Source organism: Myotis lucifugus, unplaced genomic scaffold (genome assembly GCF_000147115.1).
Source record: "Myotis lucifugus unplaced genomic scaffold, Myoluc2.0 scaffold_115, whole genome shotgun sequence".
Taxonomy (NCBI): Eukaryota; Metazoa; Chordata; class Mammalia; order Chiroptera; family Vespertilionidae; genus Myotis; species Myotis lucifugus.
In genome coordinates, this window is record NW_005871163.1 from 2,671,486 (window position 1) to 2,694,817 (window position 23,332).

General features: G+C 46.7%; 1 protein-coding gene, 1 non-coding gene and 1 pseudogene across 7 annotated transcripts in view; 2 read left to right on the forward strand and 1 right to left on the reverse strand.

The window, feature by feature from the left end:
• DAPK2 (death associated protein kinase 2) overlaps positions 1 to 23,332 on the forward strand; it is a 112,239-nt gene that overhangs the window by 70,764 nt on the left and 18,143 nt on the right. For 5 of the 6 annotated variants that reach the window (XM_006093414.3, XM_006093415.3, XM_023757847.1 and 2 more), the window contains exons 4-7: positions 464 to 602; positions 15,785 to 15,914; positions 21,347 to 21,395; positions 22,203 to 22,229. In XM_006093414.3, coding sequence (XP_006093476.1) covers positions 464 to 602; positions 15,785 to 15,914; positions 21,347 to 21,395; positions 22,203 to 22,229 — 345 coding nt within the window. Of the gene's footprint in view, positions 1 to 242; positions 360 to 463; positions 603 to 15,784; positions 15,915 to 21,346; positions 21,396 to 22,202; positions 22,230 to 23,332 lie in introns of those variants that run through there. The other variant, XM_023757848.1, reaches the window with a different exon arrangement.
• On the reverse strand, positions 10,160 to 12,972 carry LOC111826961 (annotated as a pseudogene).
• On the forward strand, positions 19,240 to 19,346 carry LOC111826978. Its single transcript, XR_002830434.1, has one exon. It is a non-coding gene; the product is annotated as a U6 spliceosomal RNA (small nuclear RNA).

Sequence of the window (23,332 nt, forward strand, 5' to 3'; positions counted from 1 at the left end):
CCTTTGATGAGGCCATCTGTTATAAAATCAAAGAAAGGGGCTTTAGGAGCCATCTGGCTCCATCTGCTCATTTTGCAGGGGAGGAAACTGAGGCCTGCCTGGAGGGGGAGGTGAGTTGCCCAAGGTCAGTGCAGGGCGTATGTTACTTTCTCCACCTACAGCACTTGTTTCTGTCCTCTGCCACCTCAGTCATATGTGGGGGAGAGGTAACCAGGGCCCTGGGCCTAGCGCCTTCGCCTTCGCAAAGACCTTTCTGGTGACACCCTCAGGATGGGTCCTGCCCTTGTGAGCCAAAGGGAAGAACACAACACAGAAGCCAAGTCAGCCCCTGGTTGGACGAAGCCCCAGAGATGGGCGAGGTATTCTGCCACTCAGGGTGCTCAGGGGTCAGGTTCAGGACCTGGAGCCATCGGCCTGGCCTCCGGGCACAGGGCTGACTGGGCTTCCTGCCGGTGTCTTGCAGAGTGTCCGGAGGAGAGCTCTTTGACTTTCTGGCCCAGAAGGAGTCGCTGAGTGAGGAGGAGGCCACCAGCTTCATTAAGCAGATCCTGGATGGAGTGAACTACCTTCATGCCAAGAAAATTGCTCACTTTGATCTCAAGGTCAGTGAGGGGGGAGGGAGGTGAGGGAGAATAACCAATTTAGGAAGAATGGGCCCAGTCTCTCCCGATGTCATTGCCAAGAGGGGTCAGTGCCCACGTGGCTCTCCTCCCTCATCTTACCGTTGAAAGCTCTGAGCTCCTGGGAAAGAAAGTGTCCACCTCCCCAGGTTCATTGAACAGATTAGGATTTCTTCACATAGGCCGACTGCAAGAAGCTTAATCAGACCACAGGCACCTTATCTCTTTCAGGAGCAGATGGTGTAATTTTTAAATAAGTAGACCAATGACAGGAAACTTGAGACCAAACACATTTAACAAGATTGAACTTTTCAGTAAGAAAGAGCTAACTCCTGAGGAGGCAGGTCTAGAAGCGTTCAGAGGGGACGGCTGAGGTTGGTTGGCGCTCCAGACCCAGCACAGTGCAGCCTCCAGCATCCCTTGACCAGAGGTTGTCTCTCTTGGAGCCCAAGACCACCGGCCTCCCGCCCCCACCCCGCCCCGTACTGTGGCCATCAAATTGCTTCCCAGGGGCCACTGATCGTTTGTGGTAACTGTTCTTCAAGGTCGAGAAAGTTCACTGTGACCACATAGGACTTCAAAAAGCAAGAATGTGGTCAAAGTAGGATGATCAGTTCCTGTAGAAACTGAGCTCCTTTGCAACGACTGATGAGTCTGTAAGACACCCAAAGCATGAAGATCTCTAACCCATGATCAGAGGGACCTGTTAACTGGGGAGGAGACCCACTCATTTTTCTATCCAGAAACTCCTGTTGTGTTTCAAGCACTGTGCTGGGTGCCTGGATATTGCTACAGATCCAGAATCAACTGAGGCCCTGTCTAGGCTTAGTTCCTCTTTTTCAGGGAACTTAGTACAGGAGGCAGAAGAGAAAGATCAACAACTCTAAGTGCTACAAGAGAGGGAAGTACGTGGGGCTGGGAGCCTAAAGGAGAGGCATCTAAGTCAGAATGGGGTATGTGAGAGGGCTTCCTGGAGAAGGTGGTATTTGACTTCCGTTTTAAAGGACAGGCCTTATCAGAGGGGAAGGGCCTCCTTAGGAAGAGAGGCCAGCAGGGTACATGGTCCCAGAATACTACAAAGTATTCAGGGAAGTAAGGCAAAGAGTGAATGTGCTGAATGGCTGGAGAAGAAGTCAGGAGAAGAGAAGGAGGCAGACATGAGGGCGTGGGAGCCTAGACAAGGAGATAGAACTTTATCCTGTGGGGGCCAGGTGAGCAAGGAGGTGAGGTAAGCAGGTGTGTGGTTCAGAAGGATCCCTCTGACCAGGAGGATGGATAGAATGGTGGCAAAACACTGGAGGCTGGAGTCCCAGCCAGGAGGTTATACATTTATCAGGTGAGATGTGACAGGTGTTAAACTAATTTGAGAAGGGGACAGATGTAAGACCTATTTCAGAGGTTGATCTGAGGATTGGTTGGGTGCCTGATTAGATGTGGGAGATGAGGAAGAGGGCAGAGTCCAGGATGACACCCAAGTTCTGACTTGGGGGACTGGTCCAGAGGGTATGGCTTATCTACTGCCTCACAGCAACTGCAGAGGGTGGGCTCTGTTCCGGCACATGGATCTCACCCCGCATTTATTCTGCGTTGTGAGGTGTCCTGTAGTGAGTCCCCACCGCATGGTTCCCCCTCCTAATGCCAGTTGTCATTATCTCGCAGTATATTGAATTCCTCCAATAGAAGATGTCTTACAGAGCTCCACTGACATGTCAAGGGGTAAAAGTTGGGGTCACCAAGGAGGGTGTGGCCTGGGCAGACCTTTGGACCTCAGTATGGTAAGACATCAAGTAGGAAACGCACTACCCGGATTACACCTGTGCCTCCTTCCTGGTAATACTATGGACAGTGAACTTGTTTTCATGTCTTTGCTGGATCCAGGAGACCAGTCTCAAAATGGGCTTCTTTGTCTGTTCTCTAATGGGTCCACACACTCTAAGGATACTAGGGTGGTGGGTGTTAGCAGCATCCTCGCCCTAACACCCACAGGAGGAGTTGTGGAGGAGGAGGAGGAGTTGTGAGGCCCGCAGGCCCCATGACTACAGCAGGTTCATGCTGTATAGTTTGCTCTATGGCAGCTCTCAGTGGTGGTGGTGTGGGGCGGTGTGGGGGGAGGGGGAAATGCTGGCTGGGAGTTAGCCAGGTCAGGGTTTGTGTCTCTCTCTACCGTGTACCAGGATACAACTGAACCTCGGTTTTTCAGCTTCAATGCAAATAATAATACCTGCCTGGCAGAGTTGTTGTAAGGGTTAGAGAGAAGTGGCATGAAGTGCTGAATACCAAAGAGGTGCTCTGAAATAGTAGCTGGTGTTGTTGTTTCCCTATCTAGAACAGAGGAAAAGAACACACAACTCTTGTCACAGTGTTTTGGGCCCCAATAGACTAGGAAAAAAAGCCTGTTGGTGCAATTTAAATTGCCCAGCAGAGAGCTGAGATTGGTTGCTAGGTAGGGCTGCTATGGAGGATCTTGTCTGGCTCCTGGGCTCAGTCTGGACATTTTCCACAATCGAGGCAGTCTGGGTTTCTCCTGGATGCGTGCAGGGCGAGGATGCTGCTAACACCCACCCCCGCCTCATGTCCTTAGAGCTGTGTGGACTCAGCCTTCTGACTCCCCCACCAGTGGGTCCCTTGGCCTGGGCCCAGCTAGGCACCTTCAGGAAGTGATAAGTGGCTGGAACTCAGCGAGCTGACCTCATGGTTGGATAGACACTTCCTGGAGCCAGAATGTGCGTGTGTGCGCCCCCTGGCTGAAGCTTTCCGCCGCCCGTTGGCCTGGGCCCAGCTAGCCAACTTCAGGAAGTGATAAGTGGCTGGAACTCAGCGAGCTGACCTCATGGTTGGATAGACACTTCCTGGAGCCAGAATGTGCGTGTGTGCGCCCCCTGGCTGAAGCTTTCCACCCTGTTTTATCCTGTTACATTTTAATTCTGCCTCACCCGGTGAGCCAGGCTAGCCAAGCTGCCTGTTAACATGTGTCCATATTGTGTCCATGTTCCTACCCATGATCTGTTCTTCACTCTCACTTTCCAGCTTGATGGAGGAGGGTCAGCTCTCTGGCCTGCCTTTGGAATATGAATGGCCTCTACTCCTATGTCAGCCGTTGTGCTGGACACGGTGAGGCTCTGTCCCTGCTTACGACATGCTCCCAGCTTTGTGGCAGAAAGCAGACGAATGGACACAAAAATGTTGATAGGCAGTCTTGGTAAACAGATCATGGCATGCTATTGCCCAGAAATCTCTGAAGGATCCTTTTCACCCATAGGATAGATAAATGGCCGCATTCTCAGCAGGGCTTTCAGGCCTTTCTTATGCTGCCTTAGCCTTTAGTCTGGCCTCATCCACCTTCCCCCACTCCAAAACATTAGCCCCACCAACAGGACCACAGATACCGTTCTGGCCTCTCTCCTCCTCTGTTCCTGCTGTTTCCCCATCCAGGAAACTGCTGCTCTTCCTTTCCTATGTCTGTGGACTTCCTGTTCATTCTTCAAGGCCCAGCAGAAACACCATCTGGGAAGACTTTCCCACCCCTGTCACCTCCCAAATCATCACTGAGAACGGACCTGCCTGTCTGCTTCTGTTGTCCTTTGTGCTGTGCAGACGACTGCTGGGAGCATTATCACTGTGAATCATTCCGCGCTTGTGTCTAGCACAGTGACTGACCCATGACAAGTTGTGCAAGTAAGTAAATGAATGAATGAATGAATGAATGAATGAATGAATACCTTAGTAAGACCAAGTGCATGCATGGATGGCAAAGGCCCTTTTATGTTACCTGGAAAAAGCAAAAGAGGTTGCAGGCAGATTTCAATTCAGTGATCTGAACATTTACTGAGGGACTATTTTATGCCAGAGAGTAGAGTGACAAACATCAATGTAATATAGTACCTGCTTTCCAAGGGCTCACCATCTACTAGGAGATGCCATAGTGGGGTTCAGTGAGGCCACCTGAAATAGAAGCTAATCCAAGAAATGTTCACTTCCAAGAGGTAAATTCTGCCCCAGCAAAGTGAATACCATCCCCGTGAGTGCTGTAAATTCGCCACAGGAAGGCCTGCTGGTGTGGGTAGGTGGGTAGAGGTAGATGATGTTGCCCTGTATTTACATTGATGGGAGGGACATGGGGGCTGACTGCCCCTCAGTACCGGCAGCACCTGATGCGCCTTCAGACATGCCTTCCGCGGGATGGATTACCAGGAAATGGGGCTCAGTGCTACACAGGAACCTCGCCCTGGTATGTGATCCCAAGACAAATAAAAGCCTTGTAAAGGGCATTTTTATGTGGTTTTGTGTTTATTTTGGAGTTGGGAGTTTCCTTTCTGAGTAAGGGTGTGACCCCACTCTCCCCGCCCAGCCTTAGCCTAATTCAACTTGAGAATTCAGAAAGAGAAGATCGTTCTCCTTGGGTCTGGCTGGAATAAGAATAAGACATGAGGGTTGAATGAAATTGTATGCAAGCCCGGACCCCAAAACTCTGAAGGGACTTTTTGATCTATATAAATAGTGTTAACAGGAGTGAATTCCTGAGCAAGACACTCCAAAACTCCAAATTCCTCTATGCCCTGTTCATCCTTTGAGCTGTTAAGTTCATAATGTGATGAGGTCTGCTCATCACGCTCTCATAAGAATGACACTAATAATACTTTAAATATATGAAGTACGTTCTAGAATATAGCTTGCTTGTATCTGTTCACTCATTTGATTCCCATGGCCACCCATTGAGATACAAGGTATGGCCATTTTTTTTACACACAAGGCAATTAAGATTCATAGAGGTTAAGTAACTTGTTCAAGATCACACAGGTATTAAATTTAGACTTTAACTTAGCAAGAAACATTTAACAAAGCTGGGTGTCACCAGCTTTTATTTTACCAGATTCTAACAGTGCATATTTCTTACTTGGGTCATGCATGCCTTTTACACACAGTTAATCTAAAGGTCTGTTCTGTGCTATAAATGTATTCTTTATGGTTAATTTCTCGGTTACATTGGTTTTTTTTCTAATAAGCTATTCCTCATATTTAAATAAATTAATTTGTATTTTATTAAGTGCTATAAAATGTGCATGTATTTGAAAGTAGAATTTACAACAATAAGACTATTTCCATACTAACACCTGGGGGCATGCAGTGGAGGTGAGATGTGGCAGAGATTTAACTGACAAGATAGGTTAGGGTGAGATTTTAAAGGTTCAGGGCAGACCAAGGAGTTTGCATAGATAGTCATGGAAAGCTTTTTCCCTTAAATTTTTTTTTATTATGAAAACATTTCAAAACATTTGAAGAAATTAGAGAAGAATACAGTGGACACCCTCCCCCTAAATTCAACATTTGGTCACACTTGCTTTATTATTTTCTGCCTTTAAAAACATTTATAAACTATATATATATATGCACATAGATCTGTTTTTTTAAACTTTTGGTATAATTTGAAAGTAAACTGTAGCCATCCTGATACTTCACTCGAAACACTTCTGTATGTATCTCCCAAAATTAAGATCTGTCTCCTAACAACCCACAGTACCATTATCACACTTAAGAAAATGAATAATAATTTATAGAAGACCTTTACTTGGTGGAGAAACATGATTCTATTTCCAGTTCTCCCAGTAGGGGAGAGGATGTATGGGAGACTATAAGCCAATTGGAGATGATACCAGCAATGTGGGAAAGAAAGAAACCAAAGGTATCCCATAAACACTTTTTATATGAAGTTGATGGTCTTTTATGCCATTATAAAAATAATAACTCATAGAAAACACAGAAATGTACAGAGAAGTTACCTACAAAGTTTCCACTCCAAAACAACATTTTTAACATTTGGTATATTTTCTCCACCTTTTCATGAACAGGTGTGTGTGTGTGTGTGTGTGTGTGTGTTTTCAGGTGCTTAGAACTATATGCTTTCACAATTTTCTCTCTGTTTTTTTCCCTTTACTTTCTTACCTAAGCAGCCCATGTGCACTCTGAAGTATTTTACTTCGCTATAGAAGCTTTTATGCAAGTCCTTCCTGATTTTTACCCTCTCGGTGTGTTCTGAGGGGGGACCTGTTTCCAGTTCCTCATACCCAAAGCTTAGCCTGCCCCAGCCTCAGAGTGTACCCCATGGGCCCCTTCATGTCAGCCCTGCATCCGACGTGAGCCTGGAGCCTAGAAATGCATGCTGGTTGCTTCATCAACTCTTGCAAGGCCACCCTAGGATAACCTGAGGACAAGTGAACTGAGGACACTGAACTGAATGGTTGAGGAAAAGAACAAAATGTAGCAAAAACTAAATGATGGAGAGCTATTATTAAAAGAGTTGAAATGGGAACATTAAATCAACCAGCTGATTCTTGAAAGATACAGCAGGAGGCCACATGGCGAAGGGGAACAGGGAGAAGATTGGGGGTTGAGCCTGCATTTGAGTGTCGCCTCTGCTGGGGAATGTTGGGGAGGTCACATCTCTGACCTTTCCTGGTCTTGAGAGTGGAGATGAACCTGCCTTTCCTTCCTGTCCCACAGGAGTGGAGTGAGGGACCAGGAGGCAACTGTTTATGAAAGGACCCTGCAAACTCTAAATCTTCATGCAAGTGCTGGTTGTGAATGTTTTTTCTTAATCCTCACCTGAGGATATGTTTATTGATTTTAGAGAGAGAGAGGGAGAGAGAGAAAGAGAGAAACATCAATATGGGAGAGGAACATTGATCAGTTGCCTCCGGTACACGCCTCAACGGAGATGGTACCCATAATTTAGGAATGTGCTCTGACCAGGAATTGAACCCGCAACCTTTCGGTGTACAGGACAACGCTCCAACCAACTGAGCCACACTGGCCAGAGCTAACAGCCTCCCATAAGGCCACATTTCTCCTTATTCCTCTCTTGCCTCCGGAAGAATTCGGGAAGGGAGGTGGGCACGGAAGCATCCAAAAGGAGAATGAATAAGGTGGCATTTCCCAGCTAGCAGGCTGTGCAGATTCCCAGGGTGGCAGGACACTGGGCAAGGCTGAGATGGTTGGAGTAGATTGATCAAGATCCCTATTTTACAGATGAGGAGCCTAAGACAAAATTGCAGTGCCCTTTTCCTCTTTACCCTTGTTGACTTTGCCATCAATGTTAGGTGCTCAGAGGCCTCTTGCTGCTCTTAGATGCCACAGCCTCCACTCTGGATCCCTGGCTAGGCCTGACCCCCATTGAAACATCATATGTTCAAACAGTACTTTTTAAGTTCTAGTCACAGCTCCACCGTCAGCCCTCCCACTGCAGCTGACCTCAGTGGGAGTGAAAGAATCGTGACTCTGGAAGCAGTGAAGGGTGGTAGACAGAGCAGGTGCCTTGACACTAAGAAGACCTGGGCCCCACCCTAGCTCCACTACTTATTAGTTGTATGGCCTTGAGTAAGTTATTTAACTTCTCTGTTCCTCAGTTTCTCATCTGGAAAACATAGACCGTAACCTGCTTTACTGAGATTCTGTGCGGTGGTATTCTGGTAACAGCCAGATCTCTGAAAAAAACAAATATATGTATACAGACACACTTATATTGTAAATTTTGTGATATAAAGATTTATAGCACAATTTACAAATAAAAAATATATAATACTTTTTATTGTAAATTCCAGAGAGCCAATTGATTCTCATAGAATACTTTCCTTGGATTTTGCCAGTCTTGCATCAGTAGCCAACCTGTGGGTGTAGTGGACAAAGGAACGTAGTTCCAACAAGAACGTTGGTTGATAATTTTATTTACATTAGCAAGTAAGGTAAAAATGAAACAGTGAAGGCATGTGTTGGAAGTTTACTTGTTTGCCAATGACATGAGTAACTTCTTTGATGAATTGGATAATAGTTTCTGCATATTGAAAAAAAAATACTTCCTCTCTCTAAAACATAAATAAACTATTCTTTAAAAAAAACACTTCCTTAATTTGCTCTGCTATTCACAAAACAATGGCTACAGACACAGCACTCTTTTAAGTTTAATCTGCATTATTACCTAATCTTCTCCAGCACTTAAGTCTAGAATCAAGAAGTCAATAAATCAAGTCTTGATTTGTAGTTCTGCCAATTTCCACAGTGTAAATGCACCTACCATGGCCGATTTCAAGATACCAACGTGATGTCACTGACTAGAGCTGGGAAGAGGGGTGCAGGAGCCGGCCATTATGTAGTATTTCCCCAATACAAAGATAAAAGGTAGAACCAACCTCAATACTAAAATATAATTAAAATTAGGAAGCAATACGTTTTAAATATAATTTATTTAAATATAAGTTTATATAATTTAATTTTTAATATTAAAATAATATTATTACATAGTTCTTTAATAATCGGCTGACAAAATTCCTGCCAGTTGAACAGTCAGCTGTCATGAACCGGTAAGCACCAGCTCTAGTGTGCACGCACGGTTCCTGAGACGCTGTAGATGAAAGCGTTTTATAAAGAGGACTAGAGGCCCGATGCATGAAATTTGTGCAAGGGCCTTGGCCCTCGCCCCCACCCACCACCGAGGCTGGGGGCCTCTGCCGCCTCTGCCTCGGCCCCACCCGCTGCGGTTTTGTCCAGAGGGAAGGACATCCAGAAGGACATCCAGTCTAATTAGCATATTATGCTTTTATTATTATAGATAGTGCTCTTTGCAGGCTGCCTGTTGTGGTGTCAGCAGTGGTGTAATAGTAACAGCAGCCAACATTTATTGTTAAACACGCAGGCTCTGCATGCTCTGCATTTGTTTACTCTTTTTATCCCCCCAATAGCCCTGTGAGGGGGTTCCATAGTGGTGCTCATTTTTTAGAAAGGAGAGGTTGCTAGAGGGCTTTGTTGTGCCTCCTCAGAGTACTGTATCAATATTCCCATTTGGCAGACGAGGGGCCAAGGCTCAGAGAGGTGAGTGACTTGCCAAGGCCACACGGCTTGCAGGGGGCAGAAGTGGGATTCAAACCATGTCTGTCTGATGACAGGTCCGTCTTTAGTGCTGGTTTCCTAAACACTGAGCACCGCCTGATTTTGGAGAGCTTGTTTAACAAAATCAATTCTGGAGTCTCGCTCCTGGTGACATGAGTAACTTCTCTTTACTCTTGTTGACTTAGTCGGTTGGTATTTTTAACACAGTCCCCAGGGGATTCTGATGGGTAGCTAGCTCAGATGGAGGCCCCCAAAGCACAACTTGGGGCTCAGAATGCCTGGCTCCAGGCCCAGGTTCCTCAGTGTTAGATGGGGCACTGCCATCTATAGGTTGGAGGCTGTGAGGACCTAATATGGTGATGTGCGGGGAATGCCCATGGCAAATGCTAGTTGTGTGGATCAGACCACACAGCCAGCATTGCTGACTGGCCCAAGGCTGAAAGCCAGTGGTCCTGGCATGGCCTTGAAAGTGAATTTTTATTTCCCTCCCTCTACCCCACAAGAGCATACAGACACTAGGTAGTGATTTTCTCTCCTGCTTTACCAGGCAAAGCAATGAGAGATCAGAGCCACGCAGTGGCCTCCCCCAGAGGAGGAGGCATGAGTGAGTGGCCAGAGGCTGTGCTTTAACAAATCTAGGGAGCTGAGTTGGGGCCCTTCCCTCAGCTGTGAGTTTTCTGGGAAAAACATGGAGCTGGAACAGCAAGCTCATGAGGCACTAGTGTGGAGATGGAAATGACCACTTTGCCAGCCGGCAGGGGTGATCCCAGTGGGCACCTCTGCATCAACTAGTGGAAAGGAAGCAACATGGGGAAAGGGCAAACACATAGGACTTGGAGTCAGCCTGAACTTGAATCTCAGCTCCACTGCTTGTGAGCTGAGGCACTTTAGGCAAGCGCTTAATCTCTGAGTCTCGTTTTCTTCATCTGTAAATAGGGGTGATGACCGTACCTGCCTCAGAGAGTGAGAATCAGATAGGTGAGTGTGAGTGCTTTGCAAACTAAGTGCTGTAGGTTTTGCTCTATGTGAAACGCAGGGCTGCGTGCTTTTAGGAACACAGGCAGAGCGTGAGAAGCAGGCCCTGCCCTCGGCGATGTGCAATCTAGTGGGGCAGGAAGACTGGCACACAGAGTTCTGGGCAGTGTTGGTGCTGCAGGTCCAGATTGCTGCAGGGGTGTGGAGCTGGGAGAAGGAAGAAGGGCTGGACTGGGTGTTCAGATGATGCTTCCTGGAGGAGATAGAATTTTTGCTGGGCCTGGAAGGATGGGTAGGAGTTCACTAGGCAGATGATAAAATAAAGACTCTCACTCTGGGCAGGAGATACATGATCAAGGAAATAATGACAGATGTTGGTAACAGCCACAGGCCACTTTATATGCTTTGTTTGATCCTCTTGAGGTAGGTTTTATTATTATTTCTAATTCATAGGGGAGACCCCAGAGGTTGGATATCTTGCCCGGTGTCAGACTGCTGGTAAATGGCACAAGTAGGATTCGAACCCAGGTTCGAAGGCTCTGAACTATCATCTATAGCAGTGGTTCTCAACCTTCTGGCCCTTTAAATACAGTTCCTCATGTTGTGATCCAACCATAAAATTATTTTCGTTGCTACTTTATAACTGTAATGTTGCTACTGTTATGAATTGTAATGTAAATATCTGATATGCAGGATGGTCTTAGGCGACCCCTGTGAAAGGGTCGTTCAACTGCTAAAGGGGTCGCGACCCACGGGTTGAGAACCGCTGATCTATAGTGATTCCCTAAAAGCAGAATGTACCAGAGATGCATCTGTGATTCCATTGGTTCAATCCTTCATTTATCCAGTGAACAATTTCTGAGCCCCTACCACATTCCCAGCCATTCTTTGGTGTTAGGGATGGAAATGAGAGGAAGGTCCCTAGCCCCCATCATGGGGCTTCAGCATAGTGGGAAGAGGACACATAAAGAAGTAATCACAGTACAGTTGGTTCTCTGCAGGGTACCGTGCTGGCCCTTGGGTGGAAACAAGTATCTGCGTGTGTTGGGGGCGAGGGCCCACAGAAGACACTCCAGTGTGGACGAGTTGGAGCTGGTGAGGAGGGGGAAGAAGCTTGTCAGGAAGGCATTCCAGCAGAGTGGAGATCTCCTAGCTCCTATTATACATACATTGTAATTTTGTTTTGTTTCTCTTCTTAAAAAAATATTTTTTATTGTTAATAGTATTACAGATATCTCCCAATCCCCCCCCCCCCCCCGCCCGCATTGTGATTTTGAATGCAACTCTGTCCTAAAAACTTGTCAGGATCATCATGGGTTTTTTTACTTGGGTGATTCAATAATCTTGCACTCAACTATTACTTTTTTTTGGGGGGGTACTGCTAGCACCAAAGCTAAGCTGGATAGCAACCAATGGCTGCAGATGCCTCACATGCAGTTTTCCTCATAATATGGAAAATGTTTTAAGTCTATATTTCTCTTGGGAGGATAAGCTGATAGAGTTGTTTTCGCCCTTAGGAATACTAAAGCCATCTTTCCTTGGTTCTCCTTGAGGCTTTAACCCAATTTTTTTGCTCATTTACACAAGAATACAAAGGTGCCGCAACCTTTTGTAGTAGGGGTTCAGGATCTGAAGAAGGGGCCGCGCACAAATGAAACACTAGATAAGAAATATGAATTTAGAAGGCATGGGGGGCCAGGTGGAGACCTCCCTCTTGGAGAGGCACACCGACTTCTGGCCAGTCTGCTTTTTATTTACTTTTAGATACACATCTTGCCCTCAGTAAAGCCCGGCAACCAGGTAGCAGACAGACCGTCTCAAAGGTTAGTAAAGATCAGTAAAGATTTATTTTGAGGCTATCAGGTCAGGAAATTGCTTAGGGCCACCTCTATCTCAACAGAACAATTGGTGCATGGTATTTGCCCTGCTAATACCAAGGTCCATCGGCCTTCAGAGTTCCTTGATGCACTCTCATGATAGTATTGGCAATGGATGGCTTCCCACACAAGGGTGTCCACTGGAGTGGCCAAAGTCAGTATCATTCACACCATGGCACGCTTGAAGTAAGGTAGTAGGAACTCTTCTGTTCAAAGAGTTCTCCATCAGGGCAGCCTGAGGTTCTGTTATTCTAAGGCAAATGGCTTTGGAAACGTCTCACGGTCTCCAGTGTGCCCTTTATAGGACTCTGGATCAGATGCACTGAATGACTGACACGAGTTTTGGAAAAAAATGTAAGTCCTGAACTAAAAATCTGGTCTCAATATTTTGGAACCCATCGTTGACAGTCTGAAGCATAGCCCACATTGTGAATGTGAAGAATCCAGCCAGGAACACATAATAGACTAGGTGGAAGAGCACGATCAAACTCCTGCTCTTGGCCGTGCGTTCCAGGAACTCCCTAGTGGTCGGTGAATGATCCTGACTTCGGTCGGTGGTTGTAGATGAAGAGCTCCCACCCGGGCAGGCTCTGGCTGAAGGACTTTTTGTGTTTCTCTGTCATGGTGTGTGCGAGGAGAGCTGCAGCCACAGAGGCTGCGAGGAGCACGGAGGTGCGTTCTGGCTCCAGAGGTGCTGCCTGGCTACGGGGGCAGAAGGTGGGACTGCAGAGGACACCTTCTCACTGCCGATTGCACCCAGGCCAGCTGCCATGCACCGGGTGGGCTGCTGCTGAGGCCATGGGAGCTTGACATTTCCACTGCTTCGGCCACTGGACCACCAGTGGGTCTCTCCCTGCGCCACTGGACCACAACGCTGCCCCTGCCACTACCTCCCTTTTCTTTTTCTTTGCCTTCATTCCTTTTTTATGGCTGAACTAGTGATCCAGTGCACGGATTCATGCACATTGAAAGGAAATTAATTAGAAGGTGGCCGGTGGGGTGGGACTGGGCAAGATGGCTCCGGACATGTGGGAAACTGATATAGGGTTAAGCCTCGGACTGGCCTGCTGGCAAAGTCACAAACAAGTCCTAGCTTAAAGGGCACAGTCCTCTTAGCATAATTAGGCTTGACCTTTTAACACTCCCTAGATCTTATCTGGGAAAGCTAATGGGATGAGGAAGTGCAGGAAGTGTAACCATGGTCAAAACAAGTGAAACTCACAAGAACTGTGTAACTATGGTAATCACTACCTTGTTTACTCCTCACTATAAAAAGCTTGGTGAGGCCTGAGCACAGTGGAAGTCCTTCTCCCTGAGTTGGACTTGCTCGCCTGGTCCCCCATATTCCCAAATTATCTTGTGTCTTTTCTATTTCATTTGTGTGCGGCTCCACTTCCAGACCCGAACCCTGAACCACGCAGGACGTGGAGGGAAACACTTACGACAGGACATGTCCTGAAGCCAACCTCCCTGGTCTGCTGCACCTGGTGTGGTGCCTTGGCTCTAAGGGCATCTGTAGAGTGAGTGGGGTCCCTCTGGCGGGTGGGGTCCCTTGGCTTGGCCTGTGGGGATTGGGTCGAAACTGGCTCTCCGACATCCCCCAAGGGGTCTCAGAGTGTGAGAGGGCACTCTGCAAAGTTGATGTCATACAGGGTGTGGAACACAAATGCAAGTGTGCAGTAAACCAGATTTGGGGCTGACAGTACTCCAGCAATAACATAACCCATGGCCAAAGGTGGAATCGTGCAACCCCGCGAGGAATCGGGCTCCCTCTCAGGGTGTGTCACCCGAGAACCGTCGCTGCCAAGTCACCGCAGCTCAGCAGCTCCTGCTTTGAGCGTCTGCCCCCAGATGGTCAGTGCGCATCACAGACGGATACTTAGCATACTATCATATTAGACTAGAGGCCTGGTGCACGAAAAATAGTGCACTTGGGGGGTCTCTCAGCCCAGCCTGCACACTCTCACAATCTGGGACCCCTTCGCTAGGGTCCAGTCCCATCGCAGCATGGCTCTGGTTCCCCAGGACTGCGGGCTGCGGGGGAGAAACCAAGAGGCTAGTCCGATCGCAGCATGGCTCCAGTTTCCCAGAGCCTGTTGGCCGGGGGGAGGGACCAAGTTTCCCAGATCACAGCATGGCTCTGGTTCCCCAGAGCCTGCGGGTGGGGGGAGGGACCAAGAGGCAAGTCCAATGGCAGCATGGCTCTGGTCACCCAGAGCCTGTGGGCAGGGGGAGGAACCCAGAGGCCAGTCCGATGGCAACATGCCTCTGTTCCCACCGCTCCCTCCCGCTGCTGTGCCGTGAGTGGCCAGGACCCAGGACTGACTCCCACTGTGCCACTGGGACCCAGGACTGACTCCTGGCGTGGGCAGCCGGGACCCAGGACTGACTCCTGTCACACCGGCCAGGACCCTAGCCTGGTGTTCAGTCATCCATCCAGATGTTTAGGTCGTGATGGACCCTGGCTCTTTATATATTAGGATAGTATTCCACTGTATGGATACACCACATTTTGTTTACTCATCAGTTGACGGACACTTGTGTCTACTTTGGGGCTATCATGAATATGCTGCTGTGACATTCGTGTACAAGTTTTTGTGTGGATATGTGTTCTCAGGATGTTCTACTTCCAGTGGAGTCTAGGAGAGTCATGGTGGGGAGTGGGAAGAAAGAATGAAGCAGACGGACCTGCTCGCCCCCTGGGTATTGGAGTAGATGAGTGGGAGTGAGAAGAGTAGGCTCAAGATCCCATTCTAGCCTCACTGGGAGCCAGAGTGTGTGAGGCCAGGGTAGGGCTGTCCCCTAACTATCGCACCTCCACATTGTTGTGCCAGATCTGACAGCCATTTGCTAGAAATAACTTGGACTGTGGTATTTTCCCTGGAAATCAGGCCCATTTTTTTTCTGTGCCCTGCTGGGGCCCAAAATTAGTTAAACACATAGAGACTGGTGAGCCACACCCATAGTCTAGAGGAGAAGAGTGTTGTCAACAGGAAGCTGGCCTGCCAGGCGAAAGAGGTGGTCAGAGAGACAAAGGCCAGTTAACCAAGTGTAAACCGAGGGAGTGGTTTTGTTTATGGGAAATGCTGCAGGTAGCTCCCTGGCCCCATTTGACAGATGAGAAAACAGAGGCACTGCAGTGAAGGAATCTGCCATTCAGAAACAGAAAAGGTATTAAAGCCAGTCTCCAGTTGTGCTGAGAGCAGCAGGAGCAGCAGGTTTGGTAAAACCCAGGCCTTGCCCTCAGTTCTGTGCCTGTTTTTGAGTTCACAGGAGAAGACTGAGGACACAAAAACAAGAATAATTTATGTTGTTTTAGTCTCTGAAAAAACAACACCAAACTCCACCCCAGCCCCAAAGCAAAAACACAAAACAGGGCTTTAATTACCGTCTTTTTTTTCTTCCTTTTCTTTTTTTTTGTTTTTTGTTCTCCAGCCAGAAAACATTATGTTGTTAGACAAGAATATTCCCATTCCACACATCAAGCTAATTGACTTTGGCCTTGCTCACGAAATAGAAGATGGAGTTGAATTTAAGAACATTTTTGGCACACCAGAATTTGTTGGTGAGTTTTAGGGCTATTTCTCTCCCAGTGAAGAATCTGATATCAAAAGGTAAAGAAATCCCAGTAACAATCCGGTGTCTGGGGCTATGGCTTCCGGGCTACGAGATGATGCCTTCGAGACCCCCTAGAAACTCAATGGGTGGGAAAGGAAATGTCTTGCTGGGCCTTTGGGTGAGGGTCCAGGGTTGGCTTGGGAAGGCCAGGAGGGGCTACAGGCCTTTGCAGAGTTAAACCTTCCCAGAGCTGGTCCCATCTCCTGTTCTTAGATGAGTTTGTTGTGAAGATTTAAAATGACCTCACCCTCTTGCATTCCTGTAAATTCAACTTTCTCTGAAAAGAAAAAGGGAAATCATCTGCCGGATGCCAGAGCCTCCCACTCGCCTCTCTTGTATGCCTGTCCTTTATTTATGCACAGGAGGCCCACCTGCAGCAGGGCCCAGGCGGCTCTCTCTTCCCTCTGTTTCTCCCACTCTTGGCCCAGGCCTCAGAAACCCCCTCATGGGGCTTGGGCTGCCGGTTGGGGTCATAAAGAAACAGCCTTGTAAAGGGGAAAGGAATGAGATTTGAGAACCACTGCTCTCTGCTTTGGGAGTTAGAGTGGTCTTGAAAATGGAGGGAAGGCATGGTCTCCCCAAAACCCAGGGGCTGAAACTTCTGACCACAGTCTAAATAAAAAAGAAGACAGAATGTGTCAGGTCACTCACTCTGATAGATTTTTAGGCCACACTTACCAGCGCTGCAGCCACGATGGCATGGTGCTGCAGAGGCCCCACAGACCCACCGGCGGGCGTGGGTGCCAAGTACTATGCCTGGTGCTCTACAGACATTATCTCAGTTAATCCTCAAACCACCTCGTGAAGCAGATTTAATTATTTCCTCTATCAAGAGCTTTGTTCAGGGCAAGACAACCAGTAGATGGTGGAGCTGAGATTCAAATACAGATACATTAAACATCAAAGCCTATCCTCTTTCCATTATACTGGTTTGTCTCTCTGAGGAGACCCTGCCCCAAGGAGCTTACAGTTTGTGGAAACAAGACATCAAGCCACCAAATAAGAGTTCTGGAAGGCTCTTTGCAGATCATTGGTCTAGTTTTACAAATGTGGAACTGGAGGACTGGAGGATTTTAGTTAAGATCAACCAATGGTTATTCTGCATCTTTTGTATGGGAGATATTAGGTGAGGACTAGGGACAGACACAGTGATGGTAAGGAGCCGCATTCAGAATAACACACCCAAGGTCACACCATGAATTGGTGGCAGAGCAATTAATCACATCCTATCTCATGGCCAATCATTGCCCTGACTTTCTAATTGAACCATTTATTGCTTATTTACAGGAATGCAAGAGGGTGAGGTAATTTTAAATCTTCACATACTACATATGTGAATGGTGGGCAGCAATTGCTATCTCAGAAAAAAGTTCAATAATAGATGTCTTATGCTCCAGGTTCAAGCTGGCTCTGCCACCAATTCATGGTGTGACCTTGGGTATGTCATTCTGAATGCAGCTCCTCAAAGACTGTTCAAACAAGATATCTAGCAAAGTCAATGGGATCAGTCAGGGCCTTGAACCAGTGAGGGACAAGGGCTGTTGTGGGTGGGGGAAGTGTCTGAGAGGGGTGGGGAAGGAGCCAGGGTAGGGGAGGAGCCCATCCCAGGTCCAGTCATCCATAGCAGGGGGATAGGGCCAGAATTAGTGCATTTATCAGGGACAATTCACTGCTCACTCTGGATGGAGCAGAGAGTTCACACAGACTAGTTATGTACGTGGGATATTCATGAGTAGGGCCAAACTGTGGAGTGTTTTGCCCAATCATATGCTGATAAATGTCTAACAAATGGGTCTCAAAACAAAACCCTAATTTCTAGTATTTTCCAATTTCAAGCTATGAACATGTCACTGAAATCAGAGTTGTGAAGAGATGCACACAGCTGACTCTTGTGAGACAGTATGAGCCAGTTCCAGCCTAAAACTGGTTTTCTGTGTACCTTACAGATATGTAGGGTGGCTTCTCTAAGCCCCTGCCCAAAATCTGATGCCCAACTCTCCTGAGAAACAGGTTATAACCATTTTCCTTATTTCCATGATTTCTTTGAAATTTCAACCCGAGACCCGGGTTAAAAATTTATTGTCAGCTTCCTGGAGTGTGGTGGACCTGGTTTTCCAAAAGCCCTCCCACTACAAAACTGGCCTCTTGAAAAAAAAATTATTTTTAAAGCAATTTTGGACTCATAGGAAATGAATAAGGGTAGTAACTCCTTCAGCATAATCTGGCTCACCCCAAAAGCCAATGAGATGAATTTAGAACTGGATCAGTGAGCAGCAAGTTCAATAGAAGGACTGCTCCTAAAAGCAAGTACACATATCAGTATTTCAATCAGAGACTAGCAAAATTTAGATGTTCAAAGACATAAGATATTGAAATGATCAGATGTTGACTATAAAATAAATGGAATGTATATAGAAATATAAGGTAGAATCACAAGAATGAGTAAACAACAAGAGAGTGTCAAAGATGACCAGGCAAATTCTAAAAGGAACCAGATAGAACTTTAAGAAATACAATCTATACTTGTAGAAATTTAAAACTCAATGAATGGACTAAACAGCAGATTATACACTGCTGAGGAGAGACTTGAAGAATTGGAATACTGAGCTGAAAAAAATTAGCTAGAGTACCACAAACTGACAGACCTAGAAATATGAGAAAATAAGAGAATGAGGATAAAAAAAGAAAGCCTAACATAGGTCTATTTGAAATCTCAGAGGAGAGAACAGAGACAATAGAGAGGCAACATTTGAAAAGAATAGCTGGGAATTTTCAGAACTGATGTAAAAAACAGAAACGGAAAGGACAGTGTACCTCAAACAGAAAACAAAAGAAAAATCCATACCTAGCCACATTATAGTTAAACTCTAAAGTACCAAAGACAAAGAAATCTTAAAAACCAGCCAAAGAGAAAAGATAGATCACCTACAAAACAAGAAACAAACAGTAATTAGACTGACGGCATACTTCTCAAAACAACAAGGGCAGGGGAGGGTGGGGGAGGGGGAGGTAAGAGATCAACCAAAGAACTTGTATGCATATAAGCATAACCAATGGACACAGACAATAGGGGGATGAAGGCCTCGGGGAGAGGGGCAGGCTGGGAGAGGTCAATGGAGGAAAAGGGGGACATATGTAATACTTTCAACAATAAAGAATTTAAAACAAAACAACAATGGAAGCCAGTGTCCAGTAGAATATTATCTACAAAGAGCTGAGGAAAAAAACAATAGTTGTGTACCCAGGAAAATTACATTTCAAGAATCAGGGTAGTGCTTGCTTCGGCAGCACATATACTAAAATTGGAATGATACAGAGAAGATTAGTATGGCCCCTGCATAAGGATGACACGCATATTTGTGAAGCATTATATATATAAAAGAAGAATGAGGGTAAAAGGTTCAGGTAAAACAAAGCAAAAAACAATAAAAACAAAACATAATCAAATACCAGCAGACCTTTTGTAATGGAATTTCTAAAGGACATACTTATGAATTAAGGAAAATGACCTCTGAAGGGACATCTCAATGTAAGAAGTAATAGGAACAAATAAATCAGTTAACATTATGCAAACATAAACATTTTCTATTTAAAATTATGATGAAGTTTTAATTATGAGGGTAAAAAAAGGACAACTAAAAACTGAAGAAAATAATGCTAGATAGGACAGAATGCTTGAAATTAGGGTCTTATATTAGTAGAGGAAGGTTAAAATGTTGACTTCTGTTAGCATTTGTTAGGTAGACATAGTAAAGTCTCAAGGTAGCCATTACAAAAATATAAGTGTGTGTGTGTGAACAATAAGAAAAAAAAACAACGGAAAGAAACACAAAAATGGACAAACAAAAGCGCATAGAGGATAGAAATGATACATAATAGAGATAACTACTAGAATAGAGAAAACTACTAGAAAATGAGTTGCGCTTCTCACACTGAATGTCAGTGCTGTATGTGTCTCTAAATGCTTACTCCCAATTTCTGTATGTATCTTGTCTGGACCAGTGACAATTTGCAGACTATTCGTCTGTGGACCACACTTTGAATACCACTGTCCTAGACAACATCTTTCACGTGTGTGTTGGGATACATGTACCAAAAACAGTTCATAGAAATGCTGTTCTAATAATAAGAGTGCTCAACCGTCCAAATGATCACTGAGAAGAGAATAAGTAAAAAAATGATATATATATATCCACATATATATATATGTATGTATATATCTCCACACAATGGATGATTAATTAGATAGTGGAGAAAATGAAAGATCGTGGATGATCATTCAATGGATGCTAGAAGCATAATGTTGAGTGAGGGGGAAAACATCAAATGACAGTGGATCACATGCAGTATGCCATCATTTCTATGAAGCTGAAAAATAAGCAAAGCCAAAAGAATGGCTTCCTGTTTCTGCAAGTAGGGAGAGGTGGGAGGGTGGAATGGTGGGCACACCCTGTAGATGCAGTGGCTTTGATATTGTTCTAGGTCAACAAACTTAACCTTTCCCACTCCCTATCTTATTCCATTAGTGGTGAAACAGGCTCAATCCTTCTCCCTGCTCTAGCCTCTGCCCTCTCTTCCTCTCCCATTTCATAGGCAACCTTTTTTTTTAAAGAGTTGTCTGCAAACTTATCTCCACTCCCCACACTCAGGACATTCTTTGGCCACTGCAGTGAGTGTGAAATTCAATACTCACTTGCCAGTGCTTGTCTGCTTGATCTCTGGGCTGCAGAGATCTCCTTTTTTTCTCGGTAGAGTCTTCTTCCCTAGGCTCCGCACCCTCTCCTGGTCACCGCATCATTTGCACAATTCCTGTTTCCACCTATACGATGACTCCAAATTTGATAGCTCTGGCCCACTCCCCAATGCCCAGCTTCTTCCTGGACACCTTCCCCCAGATGCCCCTCAGGCACCTCAAGTTCATCATCTGGACCCCAGAATGTCCTTCTGACCCTCAGGTGGGAGGTACCCTCTTTCAGACCAGACTCGGAGGAATGTGTATTCCCTCTCTGCCATCTTCTCCATCACCTTCCAGTGCTGACCTGACTGGCTTCCACCAGAGAGTTCTCAAGTAGGCCTTGTCACTAGGCCCATTTCCCCTTCTTGCATCTTCCTCTCCCCACCCTCCTCTTCCTTTTCCACATGTTCCTTTGTGCTTTCCCTCTCCTCACTACCAAGGCCTCTTTGTAAAAGGTTTCTACCAGGATAACAGGCAACTAACTTCCTCAAAATTCTTAGAGCTGGATTATCCCCTTCCTTTGCTCTGACTTTCCTTAGTGGGGATTCAGGATGGAGACATTTGGTACCAAACTCCCTAAATTCCCTACAGCCATCTCTTCCATTTCCATACTCCTGCTGACTCTTCCATATGGCTTCTTGCAGCTCCAGAGATTGTGAACTATGAGCCCCTGGGCCTGGAGGCTGACATGTGGTAAGTTGTATAGGCCACCCAGGTGGTCTAGGGATCCTCCCAAAGGCAGAAGGCCTCAGACCCTGGCTCTGGCTGATGTCCCTCTTGACCGTGAAAACCCCTTTCTCCACGCTCTCCTTTCAGAGACTCTGGCTGCTCCACGAGTGCTGGGTCTGAGGCCTGGGCAGCTGGAGGCAGGTAGGCCTGGAGATGAGGCCAGTTAGAACATGGCAGAGGCAGAGAACAAGGGGAGAGCTGAGGCCGAGGTCCAGGATCCACCCCTGAAGCCTGCCACGGGTGTGATCGAGATAATGTAGTAACAGCTCTTTCAGTCAGTCAGCCAAGTGACACTGAGAGCCTCGTGTTCCAGGCTCTGTGGTGGGCCTGGGGATACCGCAGTGATTGATTCTCTGCACAGACAGGACTTGTTTCATTTGGACAGTGCTTTATAGTTGGCTGAGCCCCTTGACTAGTTGGTTTTCTAAAATCCTCTCAGCAGTTCTGTGAGGTAGTTATTATTGTCCTCACTGTATGAGGAGAGAGAGACTCAGAAGTGTTAAGGGACTTGCCCCAATCACAGCCTGCAAGTGCAGGAGTCTGATCTTGAACGTGGGTCCTCGGACTCAATGTCCAGAGTGTGATGACTCCACATGCTTCCCTGGGTGCTGCTGAAGAGTGGGATGGAGAGGACTGTGGGGCTCGAGATGGCATTCAGAAGCCACCGTGGAGGGGCAAGTGGCCACTTCCCCTGAGAACCATGCGGGGAGTCCCTTGCTGGTTCGGGGTTAGAACCAGGAGGCCCTGACTTGACTGTTCTTTGTTTTGCAGGAGCATAGGCGTCATCACCTACATCCTGTGAGTATCCCTGATTCCGGGTGTCCCAGCTTAGACCTGGGGAAAGCAGGAGGATTGAGAGAGGGGCAATCAGACAGATTGACACTGAGCACCCATCATAAACCAGATGTGTTCGAGCCACACAGCAAACCCGAGGCTAAGCCCTCTTAGCTTCATTCCACACATTTGACTTTGGGGTTGGAGTTGGGCAGGAGAGCAGCCTGTGGCCCTCCACACTGTGCAGCCTGTGTCTGCATCCCCACCGTGGCCGGGGCCCACCTCTCTGCTTCACCCAGACCAGAGTTTGCTGTGAGAGTGTCAGTTTTCACTCAGAAGCCTTGTGATGACAGCTCTCACGTCATTATGCCCTCCCTGATCCTGCCTCCTTCTCACCCTTTCTCCCTTCTTTCCCCAGCTCTCACATTCTCCCTCCTCCTTTCTCCCTGGAGTTTCTCCTTTCTGTCCTGAAGTTTTAAGTCGCTCAAGTAGAGGTTTCCTGCACAGCTCTGCGTGTAGTGGATCTGACACTTTCCATCTCCGTGGCCTTGGCAGATTCTTAACTCTCTCTGGACCTGTTTTTCTCATCAGAAAAATAGGAATCACGAATGTCCCACCAGGGGTGTGTTGTGAGGGTTAAATAAGCTGACATGTGCAAATTTCCTGGCACTGCTCTGGCACCTAGAACATGGCTGATTAGTGGTTGTTCATTCCATCAGTGCTTCCCAACCAGTTTCCCCTCACAGCACACCTGGAAAATGCTATTTCTGTGGCACATTGGGTGAGAGTCAGCCCACAGCCAGACTCAACAGCTGATGGGGTCATTCTCCCAACACCCCCATAAACTAGTTTTCTGACCAGCAGTACTTGGACTGGGGGCTCTGTACAATGTGGGGGACCCCCTTGAGCTGCAGAGAGGGACTAAACCCTGACTGCACATAAGACCTTTTGATACCACCACGGTCGAGGCCCTACCCCAGATCTATTAAATTAGAATCACTAGGGGTGGGATCTGGACACCAAATATTTTAAAAGCCCCAGAGGAATTCAATGCAAAGAGAGAGAATTTGATGCATTGCTCTATAGTTCCAAATCAGAGCCAGAATAGTCAGATGTTGGCTCTTGAA